Below are 22910 nucleotides of genomic sequence, written 5' to 3' on the forward strand. Positions count from 1 at the left end.
GTATTTGGGAACATTCAGCTACAATGCTCCACCGCTGTGCTTCTAACCAGAATCAAAGAGGAGTTTGAGCTTTGGAAGAGGGCCAAGAGAGGAGGGGAGCTCCAACCTGCGAGAGAGTAGGCTTAGAAGCGTGTAGGTGTGCGTGTGTGGAGTCCCAACCCTCGCTATTCGCAGATGTGGGGTCGGTTTCTTGTATATGACTTTTGCTGCCTTCTATAAAGATTTGGTACGCCATTGGCGTACCCTCGAAAAAAAAAAACATCAGGCCCTAGTACTGTATCGCTAACAAAACTCAGTACAAAATCAACAGAAATTGTTGACTATTCTTCCAAATATTTGACATTGCACATACAGTTTATTCCAACAGGCCCAACTCACATTCTGTCTCATTAAGCCTGAGTACAGCCAACCTTGTCCCAGTGGCCAGTTCATCAGATGTCGCTTGGGTTCTTTATTCATTTCAACTATGCATCTGCTGATCTGGCATTTAAGAAAGATACTGGATTTTCTAACTACCACTCTACCCGGCTAATACATTGTCCAGGATGCGCCTATAGCCTCTTCAGGCCCTTCTTCCTGGCATCGATCTTCTTCTTTTCAACTGGAATTTTGACAGCAAGCAGACCATCCTTCTTGTGTGCTGCTGACGCTCCTCCTACCGCAGGATCAGAAGGAGCAGCATTCTGATCATGTAAGCCTAGAACTTTGGTTGAGGTGGACGTAGATGACAGTGCTGGAGCCAATGCTGTGTTCTTGCTCAGAACAGTTTCATTACTCTGACCCGCATTTAGAGATGTGGTTGACTCGCAAATAGCTCCGGTCTTGGACTTATTCTTATGTTTATGTGCATGAATGCCAGTGTATAGCCTGCATACGATAACTAGTTAGAGCTCTATGTGACCTGATATGCTAGAAATGGTAGCCATGAGATCATGGCCATGTGCTAAAATCACTTTGGGATACATAATCCTAATACTGTAGTTTTGACAAGAAAAGATCTGCGAGCATCACTACAGGTTTGAAACTACAGAGTTGAAGGTTGACCTTGCAAGGCGTGCATACTCCTCGTAGTTTTCCAGTAACATCTTTCCAGCTTGTTCATTAAGGGCAGATTCAGGGAATGGTTCGATCAGAAGGCATCTCACTACCTGTGAGACACGACCAAAGGAACCGATAATTAGTCTCCCACATGTTGTGAGCACACATAACCTATTCATAGGCCATTGCTATGCAGTCATTTTAAATCAAAATTCAGCAATTGTCACAGGAGATCATGCATATGCATTGCTCTCAACAGAATAATGGTTGGGTGTGTGGCGACTTGAGCTTACCAGCAGAACATATCTTAATCCAAGACTAGGGCTCCAATCCCTTTTCAATGTGTTCACACATATCTCACCACTAGTTGCTATGTTTGGATGGAATATTTTTGTCAAGAAGAATCCTGCAAATCAATGGAGAATGTAGATATTCAATAAAAGGCTTTATTTTAAGAAATAGCTGCAGTACGGACAATCGAGAAGTTCCAAAAGATAACTACCTTTTGGAGGAGAGTGAGGGAAGTCGCGACACAACAATAGCTTCATCCGGAATAACCCATTCTCATATGGAGTGCCAGCTGCATCATGTCAAGATTCAGACTTTTAGACCACAATATTGAAGTATTGCAATAGGGAAAGGAAAAAAAAAAGGAACTCAGGCACTTGAGGTTCCGTAAGAAGATGCACAAGAACAACAACAACAAGCCTTGTTCCCAAGCAAGTTGGTTAGGCTAGATATGAAACCCAACAGAACTAAAAGAAAACCAAAACAAGAAGTAAAAGGAAAAAAGAGAGTAAACTAAGATTTCGGCACATGGATCGCTGATCTCCAGGAAGTCCTATCAAGAGCCAAGACTAAGACTAGGTACATTCCAATCCCTCAAGTCTCTTTTTACAGCCTCCGCCCAAGTCAATTTTGGTCGTCCTCTACCCCTTCTAGTCTCCTTCATACTCTTTAGAATTCCCTTCTGGGGGCTTCCGTTAGATATGCCCAAACCACCTTACTCGGTGTTGGACTAGCTTCTTGTCGATCGGTGCCACCCCTAGCCTATCGCGAATTACCTAGTTCTTTTCCTGCAAAAGAAAAATAAAACAAAGACAAAAGGAAAACAAATTGTTATGGTTAAAATGTCGCCATCATCAAAGATGAGGCATTTTGATATTGGAACTCGACTACTAGATATTAGAAACTTGTTCTAATATCTAAATGGTGGATTAGAGGGATCAATTTCAGTTTATAGGCAGCTTTGGGAATTATGTATCATCTCTGGATCATAAGAGGGATCAATGTATCATTCTATATCATTTTGCATCAATGAGCAAATAGGCAACAAGGACAAGTAACAACATTTGATCCATGTCAAATAAGAGAAAAGGGCAACAATATTTGATCCACTTATTTTAGGCAACAAAGGCAACCAATTAATCCCTCTAACCTAACCAAGTTCCTATTTAAGCAAGCCCACATGATTTAAATAAAGTAATTCATCATTGACATTAGATGGTCAAGATGAATGATCATTAGCCACACAATTTAATCCCACAGATTATAATGCAAAGCTCACATGTAGCAGCCCATAAGAATTAACACTTGGCAGTACCAAAATAAGGCAAAGCATGGTCAGGCAAGGGATAAGATCAACCTGAGATACCTTGCACAAGAGGAAAAGCAAACCAACATGGGAACTTGTACAATCAGATGATGTCATCTGCAAGCAGCATACTCACACATGCAACTGTGTGTTGTCACCCCCACAGCCAACACTCCAGCCCTATATAAACAGCACATAGGCTGTACCAAGCAGCTTTCCTCCACATCTCACATTTTCAGCCAACACACACCACACTTTGGCAAATCTGGTAAGTAGCTATAGAACAGCAAGAACAAATCCACTAGATAAACCACTGAAATCATCAGATAGATCCTAGGAGAAGCAGAAGCAGCGAGGAGGTGCAGGCTAACCACAAGAAGCAATCAGCATCCAGAAGACAGGCTACCGAGTACAATAGGTAGCAATTCAGAGACCAGATCTTGCAGTATATGTTCCTATCTTTTGCATAGCCATATCAAGTAAATCAGGGGAATAATATAAATCTATCCCATCCAACTACCCTTCAACTAGAACTTGCCTAGGAGGATTTGATGGACTATTTCTCTCAGATCTGGCATAGAAGTGCTATGCTATGCTCATCATAGAGTTTGGAAAGTTGCAACTAGTATCTGTTCTTATCTAAAAATCTAGCCTCAGCCTTTGCATCACAGGCAGTGTCAATGAATCAAGCAACAACATCTGTTCTTATAAATCTTTACACAGCACAGTTTTCCTTAACAAATCTACAATCTCCAGGAATTACTTGGGGTCCAGAAAATAAGTTCTAGGCCAACTAAGTAGAACCCCAAGTAGCAGCAGTAGTAAACCCATCAGGGGATGACCACATAATTAACTTTGCTCCACACATAATGAATCACAGACAATTAATGGATCATCTCAAATCTCCAGTAAAACTATCACAAATATGCATACAAGCTCAACCACAATTCATCAAATAAATAATCCACCTTCATGTATCAGTACTTGTGTCTGAACTCAACAGGAGTCTACACAAAAATATAACTAAATTCATCCAATTAACCACTGTCATGTGGACAGTACAACCCAACAAATAGCCACACACACTTGCAATTCATACCAAATGAATTCAAATCATTTTCCTAGTTAATCTAGCTAGGAATCATTGCTAGCATCGATTCACTGTCTTATTAAACAGCTACAAGCAAATATCATACCAGCAGCATAATCCTTTAATCATAGATAGTGTTGTCTATAGAAATCACAGATCATCAGTGACATAACTATACAGGCTGGGATGATTCAGTTATCCAAGTTGAGGCCTTGGATCAAGCACAAGACACTAGATAATTTAACAGAAATATCATTTGATAATCACCATGAACATGCAGCAATCGGGTTAAGCACACCCAAATGTTTGGCCAACAAATCCATAGCCATATAGATTACCGAGAGACAGAGAGAGGGAAAGAGGGTATGAGTAGCTCACAGTGTGATAGAGGAGTAGTCGTAGCGGTTGACGCCGGGGTTGCGTCGGCGACGCCGTCCTGCCGGCGTCGAGTCATCCACCAGTACAGCAGCACCGCAACACACCACCAGTACACCGACGCCGAGGTTGCGTCTATGGCGCCGTCCATCGTTGTCGAGCACCGCAGCTCACAGAAGCACCACCACCACAGCAACACCATCGTCACACAGAGGAGATCGACGCGGGGAACCAGGAGGAGGTCAGTGGCGTCGGGGCAGTCGAGCTGGGGCTCGAGGCCAGCGACGGGGATGCAGCAAGGAGGCGATGGGGTTGGGGAAGAAGGACCACAAGGTGGCGCTAGGGCAGCATCAGCTCGTCGGAGCCTGAGGGGGGCCGGTGGCGACCAGACTAGCCGCCGATGACCGGCTAGGGTTTCGGAGTCGAGCCGACCGCTAGAGACCGCAGCGGCCAAATCAACCAAGGGGAGGTGTTAGAGTTCGTCGAAGAGAGCAAAAGCCCCATCACGCCGGTGCCTGGGTTGGCTAGGAGCGGCCGGGGGCGAGCGGCGTCGCCGCGGGGGCGTGGTGGTCGCGCAGGAGAAGAGGTAGGCGGTGACCGTGTGCGTGCGTGTGTGAGAGAGAGATGAGCGAGAGAGTGGGGGTCGGGTTGGGTTAGACCCAACCGACTCGGGCCTTTGGGCCAGGCCATTGGGCCAACCCAATAAACCATTTGGGCTATTTTATTTTATTTTAGAAAAGAAAAACCTTTTTAAACATTTAAGAAGATCAAAAGAAAAACTATAAATAGAATTGAGTATCATGAAATGACCTCTATGAATAAAATAGAAAACAAATACTTAAAGTTTAAAAGAACAATAATAGGAATTTTCTCTAAAATTTTAGAAGACCAAATTTTAAATCTTAAACTATTAAAACCTAAAAACTAAGGAGATAATTTCTTGTTTCAATTCTTCACATAAATAAAATATTAAATATTACTTCACATTAATATGCCATATAAAACAACAATTGTTTCTTAATGGTTATGTTAATCACATGAGAATCCTAATTGACCATTACTTCAATTAAAACTCTAAACCCTAATAGTATTTATCATATTTAAGTCTTTTGAAAATAATATAGTGTTAAATCCATTATTACTTCTATCTCCAATTTAATAATAATCTCTACCAATTATCATGTTAATAATGAAATAAAGATTTAGAAACCCTAATTCTAATATAAACAAAAATCTTGGTCCCATCATTTTATGTGATCATCCTAAAATACTTCCAATCCTAAAACCCTAGGGGTTTAGGGCATGTGATCATAGCCACTTCATCTTTATATGTAAGACCTTAATAAACAACCAATGAGTGCATACTCATGACCCACTAAAATAAAACTAGGTACAATTCACATGAGACCATCATTTCATGTCTTTATTTTTGGTTAACACCTATATGATCCACTAGTGCCACCTAGATATAAACCCTAGCTTGATACCACATGTTAGCACTATTGATCACCATTCTTATATACCACACCATTGAAATACTCCTAAACCATCAAACCCTAGAAGAACCATGAAGATCAATCCTAGTACCAATTTTGTGTAGTAATACACATTACCTGCTACTATTCCACTGAACCCTATTCAGGCAGACCATCTAGTTTAGAAGCCATTAAGCATTACTTAGTGAAACAATTGTGAAGCCATAGTAAACCCTAACTTATAACAACACTTTGACCATCATTCTTTGATATGATACCCATAATCAACCACAGTAATAAAATTTGCTAATACTGGCTATGTATAGACCAATTCTATTTAACAACCCAACTAGTTCCTATTAGTAAACTAAATGAATCCAATATTAAACCCTAGAAAGCCATAGCTCCTATGTATAGTAGTTCTTATTCTTATTAACCTGTTCCTCAAAAATTATTCTTTTGAAGTACAAATGTTAATCAAACCATAGAAGCCCTAGTTCTTATTTAAAGTACTTACTATTTCTAAATCAACATGTTCTTCAAAAGTTATTCTTTTGAAGTATAATATAAATAATCATCAACCATGTCCTGTAGAACTTAAAATTGACCACTGTTATTTACATATTGTTCCACCACTATTCTTTATGTGTGTACTTGTTATGATGTCTTATATCACTTGATTATGATGCTAATATAACCAAACCTTAATAAGAACCTTGTTTGAGAACCATTCTAAAAGTGCAACACACCCTAAAGAAATCTTTACAACTCATCAATTTTAAATCATTGGGATCAGGTTACGCTCGGGACGATTGCATCTCATACTATGCATTATAGTATCTTTGCCAGTTCTTTAAACATTGTCCTTACCGGACGATGATGGTATTTCAGCATTTGGAGTTCTCACGTATCGAAGCTTTTGCCTGCATAATCTTGCAGTCAAGAAAGGCAAGTTCATCGCTTGCTCATGTCATTTGATTATTTGTATCAAACTATATGCAAAGTACTATACTTATCACTCATGCATTGAAAAGCAAAATATTATTTTACAATTATGAATATGACTATGTGGTGGGCAATGGAACCATGGTATGTGTTGATATGGTGGAGGTTCCATTGCATGGGTACTACTCATCTAGGACTAAGTACCAATGCCGTCCAGTGATTCTAGCGCCGTACATATCGCGTTGACCATAAGATCTATAATGGCTCTGGGGAAGTCAGCTGTATCTTTTCCCTTCTGCACGCCAACGGATTGGTAGAGCCGGTGGGGTGTTGGAGGCACTGCCGCAATAGGTTGGGAAATCCTTTTAAATCCCCATCCATTAGTGATGATAAGCTCTACGATCTATGATGGATTGTCCGGAGTACACCGTGAGTAAAGCCGTATTATCGGGAGAAGTCTACTGGGGGTGTACGGTTGGATAAAAGGGTGGGTTTGCAGGGTCGCGGAGAAGGCAGTGATTGGCTTGGATCTTACACCTGGCCCCACACCAAGGAAGTGTGGACGAGAAACGCGTCTCGGCAAGGCATCAAGGATAAGTTCTCTTATGGGAAAAGTAACGCACCTCTGCAGAGGATATTGAATTGTGACTGTCACTCCCTGTTCCGGGAAGGGAACTGCGAACGCGGCAGGAAAGGAACTCCACGAAGTTCTGGTCAACCTGTGAAGACTGACGGGCATAGTTTTCAGAATAAAATAAACCTTTTGAAGAAATGTTTATGAAAACTTGATTTGGCCTATGACTTTCTGGTCTATGGCTGTAGCTAGTGCATGATACACATATTTCTTAATATGAACTTGCTGAGTACGCTCGTACTCATTCTATCTCGTTTGAACCCCCTTCTTAGATCAAAGCACCGAAGGAGAAACTACCGTGGAACTCGAAGACAAAGGCGTCAACTACAACAAGACGAAGAATCCAATCGAAGAAGTCAATGGAGTCAACTTCTGCATCAGCTATTATGGAAACCTAGACTAGTAATAGAAGGGAACCTTTCCCTAATCCTAGCACCTAAGTAGCTAGAATTCTATAGCAAGCCTAGTAGCTCTTAAACTTGAGTTAGCAATAAGATAGACTACGAGTCGTTCTTCTGGAGCTTTATTTGAAGTTTTACCTCACTGTATAGTAGGAGGTTGTGTTGATCTTATGTAAACAGTTCGTGTGTACTTCTATAGACATACCTTGGACTCGCATATGTTTCTGTTGTACCACTCTGAAAGATGTAATGTGAGTGGAACGGTGTTTCACTTGTGTTATGTCAACGACTTGTGTACTACACCATGCAGTGGTACGCTGGGTCATCACATCTTGTGAGCTGCCTAACATGATCAAGATCATCTATTTGTAATGCTACATGTTGCGTTTGTTGGGATCCGATGAATATGGAATACTATGTTATGTTGATTATCAATCTATCATCTATGTGTTGTTTATGATCTTGCATGCTCTCCGTTGCTAGTAGAGGCTCTGGCCAAGTCGTTACTTGTAACTCCAAGAGGGAGTATTTATGCTCGATAGTGGGTTCATGCCTCCATTAACTCTGGAACAGTGACAGAAAGTTCTAAGGTTGTGGATGTGCTGTTGCCACTAGGGATAAAACATCAATGCTATGTCTAAGGATATTTGTGTTTATTACATTACGCACCATACTTAATGCAATTGTCTGTTGTTTGCAACTTAATACTGGAAGGGGTGCGGATGCTAACCCGAAGGTGGACTTTTTAGGCATAGATGCATGCTGGATAGCGGTCTATGTAATTTGTCGTAATGCTCAATTGAATTTCACACTACTCATCATAATATGTATGTGCATTGTCATGCCATCAATTGCCCAACTGTAATTTGTTCACCCAACATGTTATTTCTTATTGGAGAGATACCACTAGTGAACTGTGGACCCCGGTCCATTCTTTTACATCGAATACAATCTACTGCAATACTTGTTTTACTGTTCTTTGCAAACATCATCTTCCACACTATACATCTAATCCTTTGTTACAGCAAGCCGATGAGATTGACAACCTCACTGTTACGTTCGGGCAAAGTATCTTGATTGTGTTGTGCAGGTTCCACGCTGGCGCCGGAATCCCTGGTGTTGCGCCGCACTACACTCCGCCACCATCAACCTTCAACGTGCTTCTTGACTCCTACTAGTTCGATAAACCTTGGTTTCTTACTGAGGGAAACTTACTGCTGTACACATCACACCTTCCACTTGGGGTTCCCAACGGTCGCGTGTTGTACGCGTGTCAAGCTAAATTTCTGGCACCGTTGCCTGGGAGATCAAGACACGCTGCAAGGGGAGTCTCCACTTCCAATCTCTTTACTTTGTTTGTGTCTTGCTTAATTTTATTTACTACTTTGTTTGCTGCATTATATCAAAATACAAAAAATTAGTTACTTGCTTTACTTTATTTACTATCTTGTTTGCGTTCTCCATATTAAAAACATAAAAAAATTAGTTACTTGCATTTATTTTATCTAGTTTGCTTTATTTACTATTGCTAAAATGGGTACTCCTGAAAATACTAAGTTGTGTGACTTCACAAACACAAATAATAATGATTTCTTATGCACACCTATTGCTCCACCTGCTACTACAGCAGAATTCTTTGAAATTAAACCTGCTTTACTAAATCTTGTTATGAGAGAGCAATTTTCTGGTGTTAGTTCTGATGATGCTGCTGCCCATCTTAATAATTTTGTTGAACTTTGTGAAATGCAAAAGTATAAGGATGTAGATGGTGACATTATAAAATTAAAATTGTTTCCTTTCTCATTAAGAGGAAGAGCTAAAGATTGGTTGCTATCTTTGCCTAAGAATAGTATTGATTCATGGACTAAATGTAAGGATGCTTTCATTGGTAGATATTATCCCCCTGCTAAAATTATATCTTTGAGACGTAGCATAATGAATTTTAAGAAATTGGATAATGAGCATGTTGCCCAGACATGGGAAAGAATGAAATCTTTGGTTAAAAATTGCCCTACCCATGGACTGACTACTTGGATGATCATCCAAACCTTTTATGCAGGATTGAATTTTTCTTCGCGGAACCTATTGGATTCAGCTGCTGGAGGTACTTTTATGTCCATCACTCTAGGCGCCGCAACAAAGCTTCTTGATAATATGATGATTAATTACTCTGAATGGCACACGGAAAGAGTTCCACGAGGTAAGAAGGTAAATTATGTTGAAGAAACCTCCTCCTTGAGTGATAAGATTGATGCTATTATGTCCATGCTTGTGAATGGTAGGACTAATTTTGATCCTAATAATGTTCCGTTAGCTTCATTGGTTGCTCAAGAAGAGCATGTTGATGTGAACTTCATTAAAAATAACAATTTCAACAACAATGCTTATAGGAATAATTTTGGTAACAACTATAGGCCATATCCCTCTAATAATGGTAATGGTTATGGTAATTCTTATGGGAATTCTTACAACAATAATAGAAATGTACCCCCTGGTCTTGAAGCCATGCTTAAAGAATTTATTAGTACACAGACAGCTTTTAACAAATCTGTTGAAGAAAAGCTTGGTAAAATTGATATACTTGCTTCTAAGGTTGATATTCTCGCTACTGATGTTGATCTTTTAAAATTGAAAGTTATGCCTAATGAAAATAAAGATATTAAGTCATTTGCTACAGCAAACGCCATCCAAGTTAGAATTAATGAGAATATTAGATTGATGGCCGAATTGCGTGCTAGGTGGGGAAAAGAAGAAGATGCTAAAGAAGATAATGTAGCTAAAGTTTGGACTATTACCACCACTAGTAATGAAAATGCTTCACATGTTGCTACACCTCCTACTATCAATGGTAAAATAATTGGTGTTAGCAATGTTTCTACTCCTAATGCCAAGCATGTAAAACTTCCTGAAACTGCTAAAACTGCTGAAATTGCTTGTGATAAAACTGCTGAAATTTTTTCACATGTTGGGGACAATGATCCCATTGCTTTAGATCATAATGGTTTAGATTTTGATGATTGTCACATCTCTGAAGTTATAAAGTTCTTACAAAAACTTGCTAGAAGTCCTAATGCTAGTGCTATAAATTTGGCTTTTACAAAACATATTACAAATGCTCTCTTAAAAGCTAGACAAGAGAAACTAAATCGTGAAACTTCTATTTCTAGGAAGTTAGAAGATGGTTGGGAGCCCATCATTAAGATGAAGGTCAATGATTTTGATTGTAATGCTTTATGTGATCTTGGTGCAAGTATTTCCGTTATGCCTAAGAAAATCTATAATATGCTTGACTTGCCACCATTGAAAAATTGTTATTTGGATGTTAATCTTGCTGATAATTCTACAAAGAAACCTTTGGGGAGGATTGATAATGTTCGCATTACGGTTAACAATAACCTTGTCCCCGTTGATTTTGTTGTGTTGGATATTGAATGCAATGCATCTTGTCCCATTATATTGGGAAGACCTTTTCTTCGAACTATTGTTGCTATCATTGATATGAATGAAGGTAATATTAAATATCAATTTCCTCTCAAGAAAGGTATGGAACACTTCCCTAGAAAGAGAATGAAGTTACCTTTTGATTCTATCATTAGAACAAATTATGATGTTGATGCTTCATCTCTTGATAATACTTGATTCACACTTTCTGCGCCTAGCTGAAAGGCGTTAAAGAAAAGCGCTTATGGGAGACAACCCATTATTTTACTTCTGCACTTTTGTTTTCTATTTGAGTCTTGGAAGTTGTTACTACTGTAGCAACCTCTCCTTATCTTTATTTTATTGCATTGTTGTGCCAAGTAAAGTCTTTGATAGTAAGGTCCATACTAGATTTGGATTACTGCGCAGAAACAGATTTCTTGCTGTCACGAATTTGAGTAGTATTCTCTGTAGATAACTCAGAAAAATCTTCCAATTTACATGAGTAATCCTCAGATATGTACGCAACTTTCATTCAATTTGAGCATTTTCATTTGAGCAAGTTAAGTGCCCCAGAAAAATTCGTCTTTACGGACTGTTCTGTTTTGACAGATTCTGCCTTTTATTTCGCATTGCCTGTTTTGCTATGTTTGATGGATTTCTTTATTCCATTAACTTTCAGTAGCTTTGTGAAATGTCCAGAAGTGTTAAGAATTATTATGTCACCTCTGAACATGTGAATTTTTGATTATGCACTAACCCTCTAATGAGTTTGTTTTGAGTTTGGTGTGGAGGAAGTTTTCAAGGATCAAGAGAGGAGGATGATACAATATGATCAAGGAGAGTGAAAGCTCTAAGCTTGGGGATGCCCCCGTGGTTCATCCCTGCATATTTCAAGAAGACTCAAGCATCTAAGCTTGGGGATGCCCAAGGCATCCCCTTCTTCATCGACAAATTATCAGGTCACGTCTAGTGAAACTATATTTTTATTCCGTCACATCGTATGTGCTTTACTTGGAGCGTCTTTATGTTCTTGTTTTTGTTTGTTTGAATAAAATTGGATCCTAGCATTCATTGTGTGGGAGAGAGACACGCTCCGCTGTTGCATATGAACACATATGTTCTTAGCTTTATTCTTAATGTTCATGGCGAAGGTTGAAACTGCTTCGTTAATTGTTATATGGTTGGAAACAGAAAATGCTACATATGGTAATTGGTATAATGTCTTGAATAATTTGATACTTGGCAATTGTTGTGCTCATATAGATCATGTTTAAGCTCTTGCATCATATACTTTGCACCTATTAGTGAAGAAATACATAGAGCTTGCTAAAATTTGGTTTGCATGATTGGTCTCTCTAAGATCTAGATATTTTCTAGTGAGGGTTTGAGCAACAAGGAAGACAGTGTAGAGTATTATAATGCTTGCAATATGTTCTTATGTACGTTTTGCTGTACCGGTTCATACTTGTGTTTGCTTCAAACAACCTTGCTAGCCTAAGCCTTGTATTGAGAGGGATTACTTCTCGTGCATCCAAAATCCTTGAGCCAAAAACTATATCATTTGTGTCCACCATACCTACCTACTACATGGTATTTCTCTGCCATTCCAAGTAAATTGCTTGAGTGCTACCTTTAAAATTCCATTCCTTTGTCTTTGCAATATATAGCTCATGGGAAAAATAGCCTAAAAACTATTGTGGTATTGAATATGTACTTATGTATCTTATTTCTTATTAAGTTGCTTGTTGTGCGATAACCATGTTCCTGGGGAAGCCATCAACTATCCTTTGTTGAATATCATGTGAGTTGCTATGCATGTTCGTCTTGTCTGAAGTAAGGGTGATTTATCATGAGTTGAATGGTTTGAGTATGCATATTGTTAGAGAAGAACATTGGGCCGCTAACTAAAGCCATGATCCATGGTGAAAGTTTCAGTTTTGGACAACAATCCTCAATCTCTTATGAGAATATTATCTGTTGTTGAATGCTTATGCATTAAAGAGGAGTCCATTATCTGTTGTCTATGTTGTCCCGGTATGGATGTCTAAGTTGAGAATAATCAAAAGCGAGAAATCCAATGCGAGCTTTCTCCTTAGACCTTTGTACAAGCGGCATAGAGGTACCCCTTTGTGATACTTGGTTAAAACATATGTTATGCGATGATAATCCATGTAAATCCAAGCTAATTAGGACAAGGTGCGGGCACTATTGGTAATCTATGCGTGAGGCTTGCAACTTATAGGATATCTTATACATAACACATATGCTTTATTACTACCGTTGACAAAATTGTTTCTTGTTTTCAAAATAAAAGCTCTAGCACAAATATAGCAATCCATGCTTCCCTCTTCGAAGGGGCCTTTCTTCTACTTTTATGTTGAGTCAGTTTACCCACTTCTTTCTATCTTAGAAGCAAACACTTGTGTTAACTGTGCATTGATTCTTACATACTTGCATATTTGCATTCATCATATTACTTTGTATTGACAACTATCCATGAGATAAACATGTTACAAGTTGAAAGCAACCGCTGAAACTTAAATCTTCCTTTGTGTTGCTTCAATGCCTTTACTTTGAATCTATTGCTTTATGAGTTAACTCTTATGCAAGACTTATTGATGATTGTCTTGAAAGTACTATTCATGAAAAGTCTTTGCTATATGGTTAGTTGTTTAACCATTGTCTTTACCATTGCTTCGAATCGCTGCATTCATTACATATGCTTACAATAGTATTGATCAAGATTATGATAGCATGTCACTTCAGAAATTATCTTTGTTATCGTTTACCTACTCGAGGACGAGTAGGAACTAAGCTTAGGGATGCTTGATACGTCTCAAACGTATCTATAATTTCTTATGTTCCATGCTACTTTATTTGATGATACTCACATGTTTTATATATACTTTATGTCATATTTATGCATTTTCCGGCACTAACCTATTGACAAGATGCCGAAGAGCCAGTTGCTGTTTTCTGCTGTTTTTGGTTTCAGAAATCCTACAAAGGAAATATTCTCGGAATTGGACGAAATCAACGCCCAGGGTCTTATTTTTCCATGAAGCTTCCAGAAGACCGAAAAGGAAACGAAGTGGGGCGACGAGGCGCCGACACAACAGGGTGGCGCGGCCAGGGCTTGGGCCGCGCGGCCCTGGCGTGTGGGGCCCTCGCGTCGCACCCTGACCTACCCTTCCGCCTACTTAAAGCCTTCATCGAGAAAACCCCAGTACCGAGAGCCACGATACGGAAAACCTTCCAGAGACGCCGCCGCCGCCAATCCCATCTCGGGGGATTCAGGAGATCGCCTCCGGCACCCTGCCGGAGAGGGGAATCATCTCCCGGAGGACTCTTCATCGCCATGATCGCCTCCGGAGTGATGTGTGAGTAGTTCACCCCTGGACTATGTGTCCATAGCAGTAGCTAGATGGTTTCTTCTCCTCATGTGTTATCATTGTCGGATCTTGTGAGCTGCCTAACATGATCAAGATCATCTATTTGTAATGCTACATGTTGCGTTTGTTGGGATCCGATGAATATGGAACACTATGTTATGTTGATTATCAATCTATCATCTATGTGTTGTTTATGATCTTGCATGCTCTCCGTTGCTAGTAGAGGCTCTGGCCAAGTCGTTACTTGTAACTCCAAGAGGGAGTATTTATGCTCGATAGTGGGTTCATGCCTCCATTAAATCTGGGACAGTGACAAAAAGTTCTAAGGTTGTGGATGTGCTGTTGCCACTAGGGATAAAACATCAATGCTATGTCCAAGGATATTTGTGTTGATTACATTATGCATCATACTTAATGCAATTGTCTGTTGTTTGCAACTTAATACTGGAAGGGGTGCGGATGCTAACCCGAAGGTGGACTTTTTAAGCATAGATGTATGCTGGATAGCGGTCTATGTAATTTGTCGTAATGCCCAATTGAATTTCACACTACTCATCATAATATGTATGTGCATTGTCATGCCATCTTTATTTGTCAATTGCCCAACTGTAATTTGTTCACCCAACATGCTATTTCTTATTGGAGAGACACCACTAGTGAACTGTGGACCCCGGTCCATTCTTTTACATCGAATACAATCTACTGCAATACTTGTTTTACTGTTCTTTGCAAACATCATCTTCCACACTATACATCTAATCCTTTGTTACAGCAAGCCGGTGAGATTGACAACCTCACTGTTATGTTGGGGCAAAGTATCTTGATTGTGTTGTGCAGGTTCCACGTTGGCGCCGGAATCCCTGGTATTGCGCTGCACTACACTCCGCCACCATCAACCTTCAACGTGCTTCTTGACTCCTACTGGTTCGATAAACCTTGGTTTCTTACTGAGGGAAACTTACTGCTGTACGCATCACACCTTCCACTTGGGGTTCCCAACGGTCGCGTGCTGTACGCGTGTCATTCTGCTCCATGCATCTCTCCATAAGTTGGCGAAGTAAGAAAATCACCACTGTAGTCGATCTCCCGGGCATAAAACCAAATTGGTTTTCAGTGACATTCATCACTCTCCTCAAGTGATGCTCGATGATTCTCTCCCAAAGTTTCATAGTATGTCTCATAAGCTTAATCCCTCGGTAGTTACAACTTTGAATATCTCCTTTATTCTTGTAGGTAGGAACTGAATGATACATAATTCTTGAATATCTCCTTTATTCTTGATGATTCTCCCCCAGCTTCGGCATAGTGCCCTCGTTCCCATCATTGAATAACCCATCGATACTTAACCATAACAAAACAATGTGTTAGAAAATCATCGAATAGGAATATACAACATTACATGCACAATTAAAAGGGAAAGATCATCCGAGCCACACGGACATGTTAATTCAACAATGCACACCCCACATAATGGCAGCTGAAAACGAAAGTACTCTTGATAGAATCTCACCAGGGCCCTCAATATCAGCACAAATGGTAGTGAAGTCATCATCATTAACAATAATTTTAATCCCTTCTGGAGGTGATTCATCAAGATTCTTCATTTCTCTAGCCAATTGTGAAATGACATTTGATGGGAGGTTCTCGTTGGTCGCCTTTGAATGAAAATACCATCAAAATAATAAAAGACAGAAACATATCTTTTACAGGTTTAATATTTCCTAGTACTTACCATGAAACCAATAAGAGCAGACAGCTCCAAAACCTAAAGGTGCTCCGAGGTCAACTCCACTTATGATTTTACTTGTTCCAGAATAGCACCTTTAAGAGGTTATATATCATTGAATCAATATCAAATTAAAACAATTTAGCAGTAACTATGTCTGTAATTAGAGAAATTGAGTACAATACTTTTCCGAAAAATATATATAGTGAGGGAAATGCAATATGTATCAGTATTACATGGTTTCAAGTTTCACTAATACAATCACTGTCGCCAGGATTTCCATAAGTTTAACAAATATTATATCCAATATGCAACAAGTGTAGGTGATAACTTAATGATGCTAAGCATTACTACTTCATGAGTTATGCATAAGTATGGAACCGACAGAGGTTTTGGGATTAGTTAAAACTGTAAATTTGGTATTTCAGATAGAACATCCATTCAAGTACCTATAATACACCTATAAACTAGACATTCTGGTAGAATGATTTATGCAATGTTGCTATGACCAAAATAACAAAATTATTACTAAAAATAAGAAATATTATCCCCTCACGTGTGGAAGTCGTGAACATATCTCCGCCATGTACACATAATGTAAGTGACAAACTAGTAATTAAACAATACTACAAATAATGTCATGCTCATTAAGGCCTGTAAGTAGCGGGTATTGCTGCATAAAGCCGGCCATCTGCGTGTTGTCTAAAGTGTGTCTTGCTACATATAGATGTTTACGAGACCAGGAAAGCATGTAGACCGGACCATCTAATTGGCAATTTGGTATCAATTCGGGATTTGAGGTGTGCTTGTGTCCAGTGCTACTGCATTTTTCTCAATCCGCTAATGCGCCATTTCTCCGTGTGCTTATTCTATTATCGCCAACTTTATACCTTAATAAAGGATGGAAATCACAGCTCCTACCAGACATTTTATCCGCTCCCTCCAATCACACATGGGATGCCGCGGTACCATACGGACATACATGCTCGCTCGTCAGCACTGACTATGGCTGCAAGACCATCCCGTAAAATGAAAAATTAGTGCAAAAGGAGTCACGGAATGGATCGAAATTAAAGCAGGTTCAGGCAAAACTGTGTGGCCGCATCCCGGGCCGCTTGCCACCCTAGTAGTGAATACTGCAGGTACACTCCATCCAGGGAGAGATTGCTCTTTTCTACATAAACGAAATAAATGAACTGAATCCCCCCTCATAATTACATTCAGAAAGATTCTTCTGCTAGGACGACAGACTGGGGCGAAATGCGAGTAGTGGGACCAATCGATCGGCCAATACATTCCTACACATCGGCGCGCGGCGCGGGTGGACGAATCTGAGATTAGCCGGAGCCCCATGTCCCCCCAACCGGAAGAAACTGATTGCTCACCTACTACCGACGCTGCGCAGGCGGCGGTCAAGCCGCTCGCTCGCTCGCCCGGCGCCTCCGCCTCCCGGTGGCCCGGCCTCTCGGGATCTTCAGCGGCGAGGAGGAAAATGTGATGGAGACGCAGATTTTTTTTTTTTTAAATAATACACTTTTTAACACCTTTTCTATTTTTCAGCTAGCTGAAATTGCAATTCGTCACAAGTCAGATCTTGGTCCGTTCATTCTCGTCAGTTGGCGTGAATCTTGACGCTGCCCGTTGCCGAACGGAGTTTTTTCTTTTTAGTTTTCCTGAACGGTTTTTTTCCCCTCAGTCGTCTTCTTCGTTTCCCTGCCCGACCCATGTTCTAGGCAGAGAAAGGGAGGTCCATGCGAGGAAGGGGATTTGCTGGGCTCTCTCCAGGCGGAAGTGGACCGAGGAGGTCACCGGACGGAGGAGGGCGGAGTACGCATTCATTGACCGGACAGAAAGGTAGGTGAGTCCTGGAGGAGGCGGAGAGTCAAGGTTCTCCCATGGCGGGCGCGGAGCTGCTTTCGACAGACAAGGCGGAAGGAGCAGGCCCTGTCGGCAGATCGGGTAAGTTGCGATCTGCTTTCTTCTTTTTCGCACTTGATTTATGTCGCCGCGGCGTCCTTTATTCTGTTCGTGCGTCCTTTGCCTCGCATGCTCGCCCGATGCATCCCGCGTAGATGCGCAGCTTACGTTTTTTGTGGATCTCGTGGTGGCTTTGTAGGGTTATGTGGACACATGAATTGAATGACGGTGTGGAGGCTAATTCCATGGTTCTTTCTTCTCTGTCAGTGTTCCCCTGTTTCCCCCCCAATCCCAATTTATTAAAGCAGTTATTCATTTACTAGGCAAGGGTAAGATCTGATCTGGGAGAGTTGATGCTGGAGTAGTTCCTAGGGGTTTGTGTAGTTCTTATTCATTTTGATTGCCATTAGTTCAGTTGCAGCAGTTAATTATCAAGGATCTTGTGTAGTTCATCACTTTTGTATCTATGAATATTTCTTGGTAATGATTAGTTCAGCATAAGCTTTGTTTTTCCTGTTTTACATGTTTGTGTTTGATTCTTTAGAGTGTTTTTTGATTGGTAGTTGGAGGAGCGATGTGCATGACTGTTTGATTTGATTAGGATCATTTAGTGCCTATGCATTCGAGGGCCAGAACATCTATTGGTATCAAGGAGTCTCAGTGTTGTCGGTTTCCCTAATTTGAATGAAGTTTAGTGGTCACTGGACATTTATGCATACACATATTACATGTAAGGTGTTTAACATATTATATCTGAAACAATATGTGGTATAACTAATGATGGACAGCTTGATACATGCCACTGCATGCCATGGCATGTGTGTGTGGTTACAGTAGTAGTGTAAACTCATTCTACTTAAAAGTAAGAAATGTATGACTACCTTTTGTTCACCTTCAGAAGACTGCCGCAATTCCCTTGACCCACACTTCAAGTTCGGAGGATTGTGTTTGCTATGCTGAGTCGGTTGTATCACTTTTAGATGTTTAATAAGTACGTAGTCCTCACAATTTTATGTTTTCTGACACTAAGTGCGCTTCAAAAAAATTAGAGCTTATTTTTGCTCTTTTTGTGTTGTGCATTTTATTCCACCCCGCGATGTTGATGTGTTTTATGGTTGATGTCATGCATCGGTTTTTTCATCTATACCCCTAGCTTGTTAGGTCTCTTTTCAATTAATTATGAATTTCTTTTCTGATGTCTACCTCAGTTGATTTGTGTCGTTCTTAGTTTCTTAGCTTCAGCTTTTTTAGTAACTCAACTTCCCTCTTTTAGTTTATTTCTTGTTATCTTGTTTTCTGTATGTAAAAGAGTTGTTTCTTCTTCCTCGAAGAATGTTCTATTTAGAATTCAGCGGAACCATGTATCAGTGACTTGGCCATTGAGATCTACATGTCCTATGAGTAAGCATTACACTGAATGTCGTTGGTCCTGTTCATGGCTGCCTTTTGGGTTTTAGATAGATGTTCATCTCATGTTTTATTCTGAATTTTCATCTGTTAACTATTATTTCTGTATCTTATTATGTTCGTACATACCTTTCTGTAGTACAGTAAGCTACAAAATATGATTTGATAATATGTTTATATGCTCATAGAAGTAGTGGGATTTTTATCTAGGTCATGTTTGCTTCGTGGCAAGGGAGAGTGTGGCTGTGGTTTATCCCAGATATCAAGTGTTGTTGGAAAGCTTTGCGAGTATATCCCTGAATCAATCTGCGTACAATATTGTTTTTTAATCAGCGAAGAATCTTATAGCATGGTAAAGTGTTTGAACATAAAGCCTTCATTCGCTGTTAGTTTCATTATTTATTTCTTTTCAATCATTAGCTCAGTTACTCATTATCTTAGCTCAGTCGTATCAATTTTTTTGGATCGGTCTATCATTCATGTAGCTCAGTATTTGTTTAGCTCAGTCTCTCATTCTAGTAGCTTAGTCTTATCATTTTTAGATCAGTTATTTATTTTTGTAGCTCAGCATTACTAGTTTTACTGTTTAGTGTGAGATCATTCTTTGTTTCTCATTCTTTTTCCCCTTCCTTCATTTTTCAGCTTAGATTCTCTCATTTTCCTTCAGTGTTCGTTATTTCTCTTCATTCTTTGATTTTATCAGTTTTCTCATTTATGTTCATTACTCTTTTCTCACCCCCCCCCCCCCTCTTCAGTTCACCTCTTTCTCTTTTAAGTTTTTTCTTCAATTATTATTATTTATCTTCTCCCTTTTCTTCTCAGTGATCTCATTTTTTGTTCTGTCCATTTGCTCGGCCCTCTCTATCTCTCAGTTCTTATTAGCCCAGTCTCATTTCCTAATTTCTTCAGTTAAATTTTCTCGGTTTATCAATCTCTTAATTTTTCAATCTTAATTTGTGTCATTCTTATTTGCTCAGTCTTACTGATATGAAACAGCGCAGCGTTGCTACCTTCCGTAGAAAACCAAGGTAGATAAAGATTTTTTTTTTTTTTATTCAGTAAGTACTTTAACCTTGAAATTTTCTTGTCTTTAACGTATGGATTTTAGATCTTTAGTTTTGGTGGGACATGTTTTGTCAAGTCTGATTTATCTGAACCATGTATTTCTCTCTGTAGAAAAAACTGCACTAATAGTGGTGGATGAAGAGGACAACAAGGAAGCAAAATGTACACATGTGCGAATGGCCGAATCTGCGGCCAGCTCTGGATGCGACTAGTTTGCACTTGAAAATGAGCTCGAGTTAGGGCTCGATATGCTCATTAGCTCTTCTGATTTTTCATTTGGTGTCTTTGTACCCCTACTGATCCTAGTGTAGGAGTGAACAAGATACAATTAGGGGGTACCTGTTTCCATAAGCTGGGATTGTGTCTTAGTTCAGATATGAAGCTAGTGTGTTAATTCAGTGGCAAGCTTCGAGTCTCAACAAGTGTGGTTGTGTTTTTTTGTGTTATTAAGATGTCAAATTGGACCGGTATGGTTTTTTTATGAACCACTTATTTGATCAGTCTTTGCCCAGTCTCTTCTCCTTCTCTTTGTATCTCAGTCTTTTAGTTACTTCTTCTCAGTTTTATCTGCTCAGTCATCTTCAGTCTCCCAACCTCAGTTAGATTTTCTCATTTGATTTGATTTTCTAATCTTTCTTCCAGTCTCTTCTTCTCAATTTTGTTTGCTCAATTTTGTGGAGGTTATTTGGAGCGGCCTTTGGTTTGCTCACATGCCAACCGTTTGAAAAAATGCTAAAACAAACGTTGTTGTTTGTTATATGCCTGGTAAACTGATACACTGTATGGTCTAATTAGCATGTGCACCCAGTCTTACAGTTGGTTGTTTTCAGTAAGTAATGTACTCGGACCTGATAATTCCAGTGTAGTACCTTGCTATCGAACCACCTTCTTGTAACTATTACAAGTACCGTTCATATGCTTTTGGAGAACGTGGGCATCTTATTATTATAAGCAGTTGCATGTGCATATATTCCAGTATACAACAATAATTAAATTTTTCTCTTGACTTGAGAATTTACTTAGCATATAGCAAATGTTTTGTGATGCTTATATTTCTTTGTGCAACATCAAGATATCCGCAAGATCCGTACAGATCACTAAGAAGAGTGGAGTTATTCCACACAAAAAATATGTGCTCAATCTTTCCTTCTTCCTCCTCTCTATTTGTTTCTCAGTGTGTAAGTTGGACCCTGTTTTGACAACTTCAGGGCTGTGTAAGAAGGCTGAAGTTTCGGTGCATGGGCAGTCTCGATTTGGATAAACCTGAAATAAAACCAGACTCATAATGAACTTTTTTCATTTGTGTTTCAGAATGAAGACTGAGGCTGGGACGGGGGAATGGGGTAATGAACACTACTAGAGGAAAAACCTGACTTAAGGCCAATTGCAATTTCAGCTAGATGATATTTAGACAGTCCCCTTTTTAATATTAATTCCAGGAATAATAGCCGTTTTCAGCAAATTTCAGAAATAATACACCGTCGGGGTGGTGGAACCCGAATTTACGAAATCGGGTTTGAGGAACCCGAATTCGCAATATCGGGGTTGGGAAACCCGATAATAACATTCTTCTGCGCCGTGAAGAAAAAAGAAAAATAACAAAGAAGTAATCGGGGTGGTTGAACCCGATTTCTAAAAATCGGGCAAGTTGAACCCGATTTCTAGAAATCGGCAAGTTGAACCCGACTTCAATAAATCGGGTTTGTTGAACCCGATTTTTTGGCAGCAAGAATTTTTCCCGCCTTTTCGCGTTCGCACCGCCGTGTTTCCCTCCCGCCTTTGCCGCCACCCTTCCTGCCACTTCTTCCCGCCACTCCTTCCCGCCATCATCTCTCGCCACTATCTCCCGCTATATTTTTCCGCCACACTGTCGAATTTTTGCCTATAAAAGTAGGCATCGCTACTCTGGATTGCACAAGTTCTAGTATCTCTTTTTTATCCCGTTTGCTCACCCTTAGCTATCATGAGTGTGTCTTGCTCTGACCAGGACTTTAGGCCGACGAAGGCGAAGGCTGCAAGTTTGCCCCCGGGTGTGACTGCGGAGCGGTGTTGGTGCGGCCGTCTTGCAAAGGTTATGCAGGTGGAGGATTTCTCCGACTGGTTCGGCATGAAATTTTTCATGTGTGCGAGCTATGAGCATGATCCACCCCGTAGTTCAGCTTCGTCGTCCACCAGGCCGCCGGTATGTTTGGACATAATTTTATGTTGACATTAATTTATTTATGAATGTGATTTAATGTTATTGTTTGTGTTGCAGTCTCCCCCGCCCCTATGCAAATGGTTTCACTGGATAGACACGAAGCAGCCGGATTGGGCGCGTCAGGAGGTTGAGGAGAAACACCGGCGTGCGTGGGCAACGTTCTTTGAGGAGGAGCGTTGGGAAAAGGTTCGTGCTAATGAAAAAGCAGAGCGAGAGAGGCAGATACAG

At 40.1% G+C, this 22910-nt stretch overlaps 1 protein-coding gene and 1 long non-coding RNA gene across 3 annotated transcripts; one reads left to right on the top strand and one right to left on the bottom strand.

The window, feature by feature from the left end:
• Positions 1–343: 343 nt before the first annotated feature.
• On the bottom strand, positions 344–17590 carry LOC127311819 (ubiquitin-conjugating enzyme E2 22-like). Its single transcript, XM_051342298.2, has 7 exons — positions 17479–17590; positions 16100–16188; positions 15878–16022; positions 1541–1618; positions 1332–1444; positions 1045–1148; positions 344–867 (listed from the first exon to the last, which is right to left on the bottom strand). The coding sequence occupies exons 2-7, from the start codon at positions 16100–16102 to the stop codon at positions 552–554; spliced, it is 759 nt and encodes a 252-aa protein (XP_051198258.1). The 5' UTR covers positions 16103–16188; positions 17479–17590; the 3' UTR covers positions 344–551.
• A 5-nt stretch (positions 17591–17595) lies between these two features.
• Positions 17596–20982, top strand: LOC127311820 (uncharacterized). 2 transcript variants are annotated; one of them, XR_007857927.2, is made up of 5 exons: positions 17596–18052; positions 18210–19411; positions 19628–19769; positions 20395–20445; positions 20594–20982. It is a non-coding gene; the product is annotated as an uncharacterized lncRNA (long non-coding RNA). The 2 variants fall into 2 exon arrangements; XR_007857926.2 differs by lacking the exon at positions 18210–19411.
• The last annotated feature ends 1928 nt before the right edge of the window (positions 20983–22910 follow it).

The sequence above is a fragment of the Lolium perenne genome, chromosome 7 (assembly GCF_019359855.2).
Source record: "Lolium perenne isolate Kyuss_39 chromosome 7, Kyuss_2.0, whole genome shotgun sequence".
NCBI lineage: Eukaryota > Viridiplantae > Streptophyta > Magnoliopsida > Poales > Poaceae > Lolium > Lolium perenne.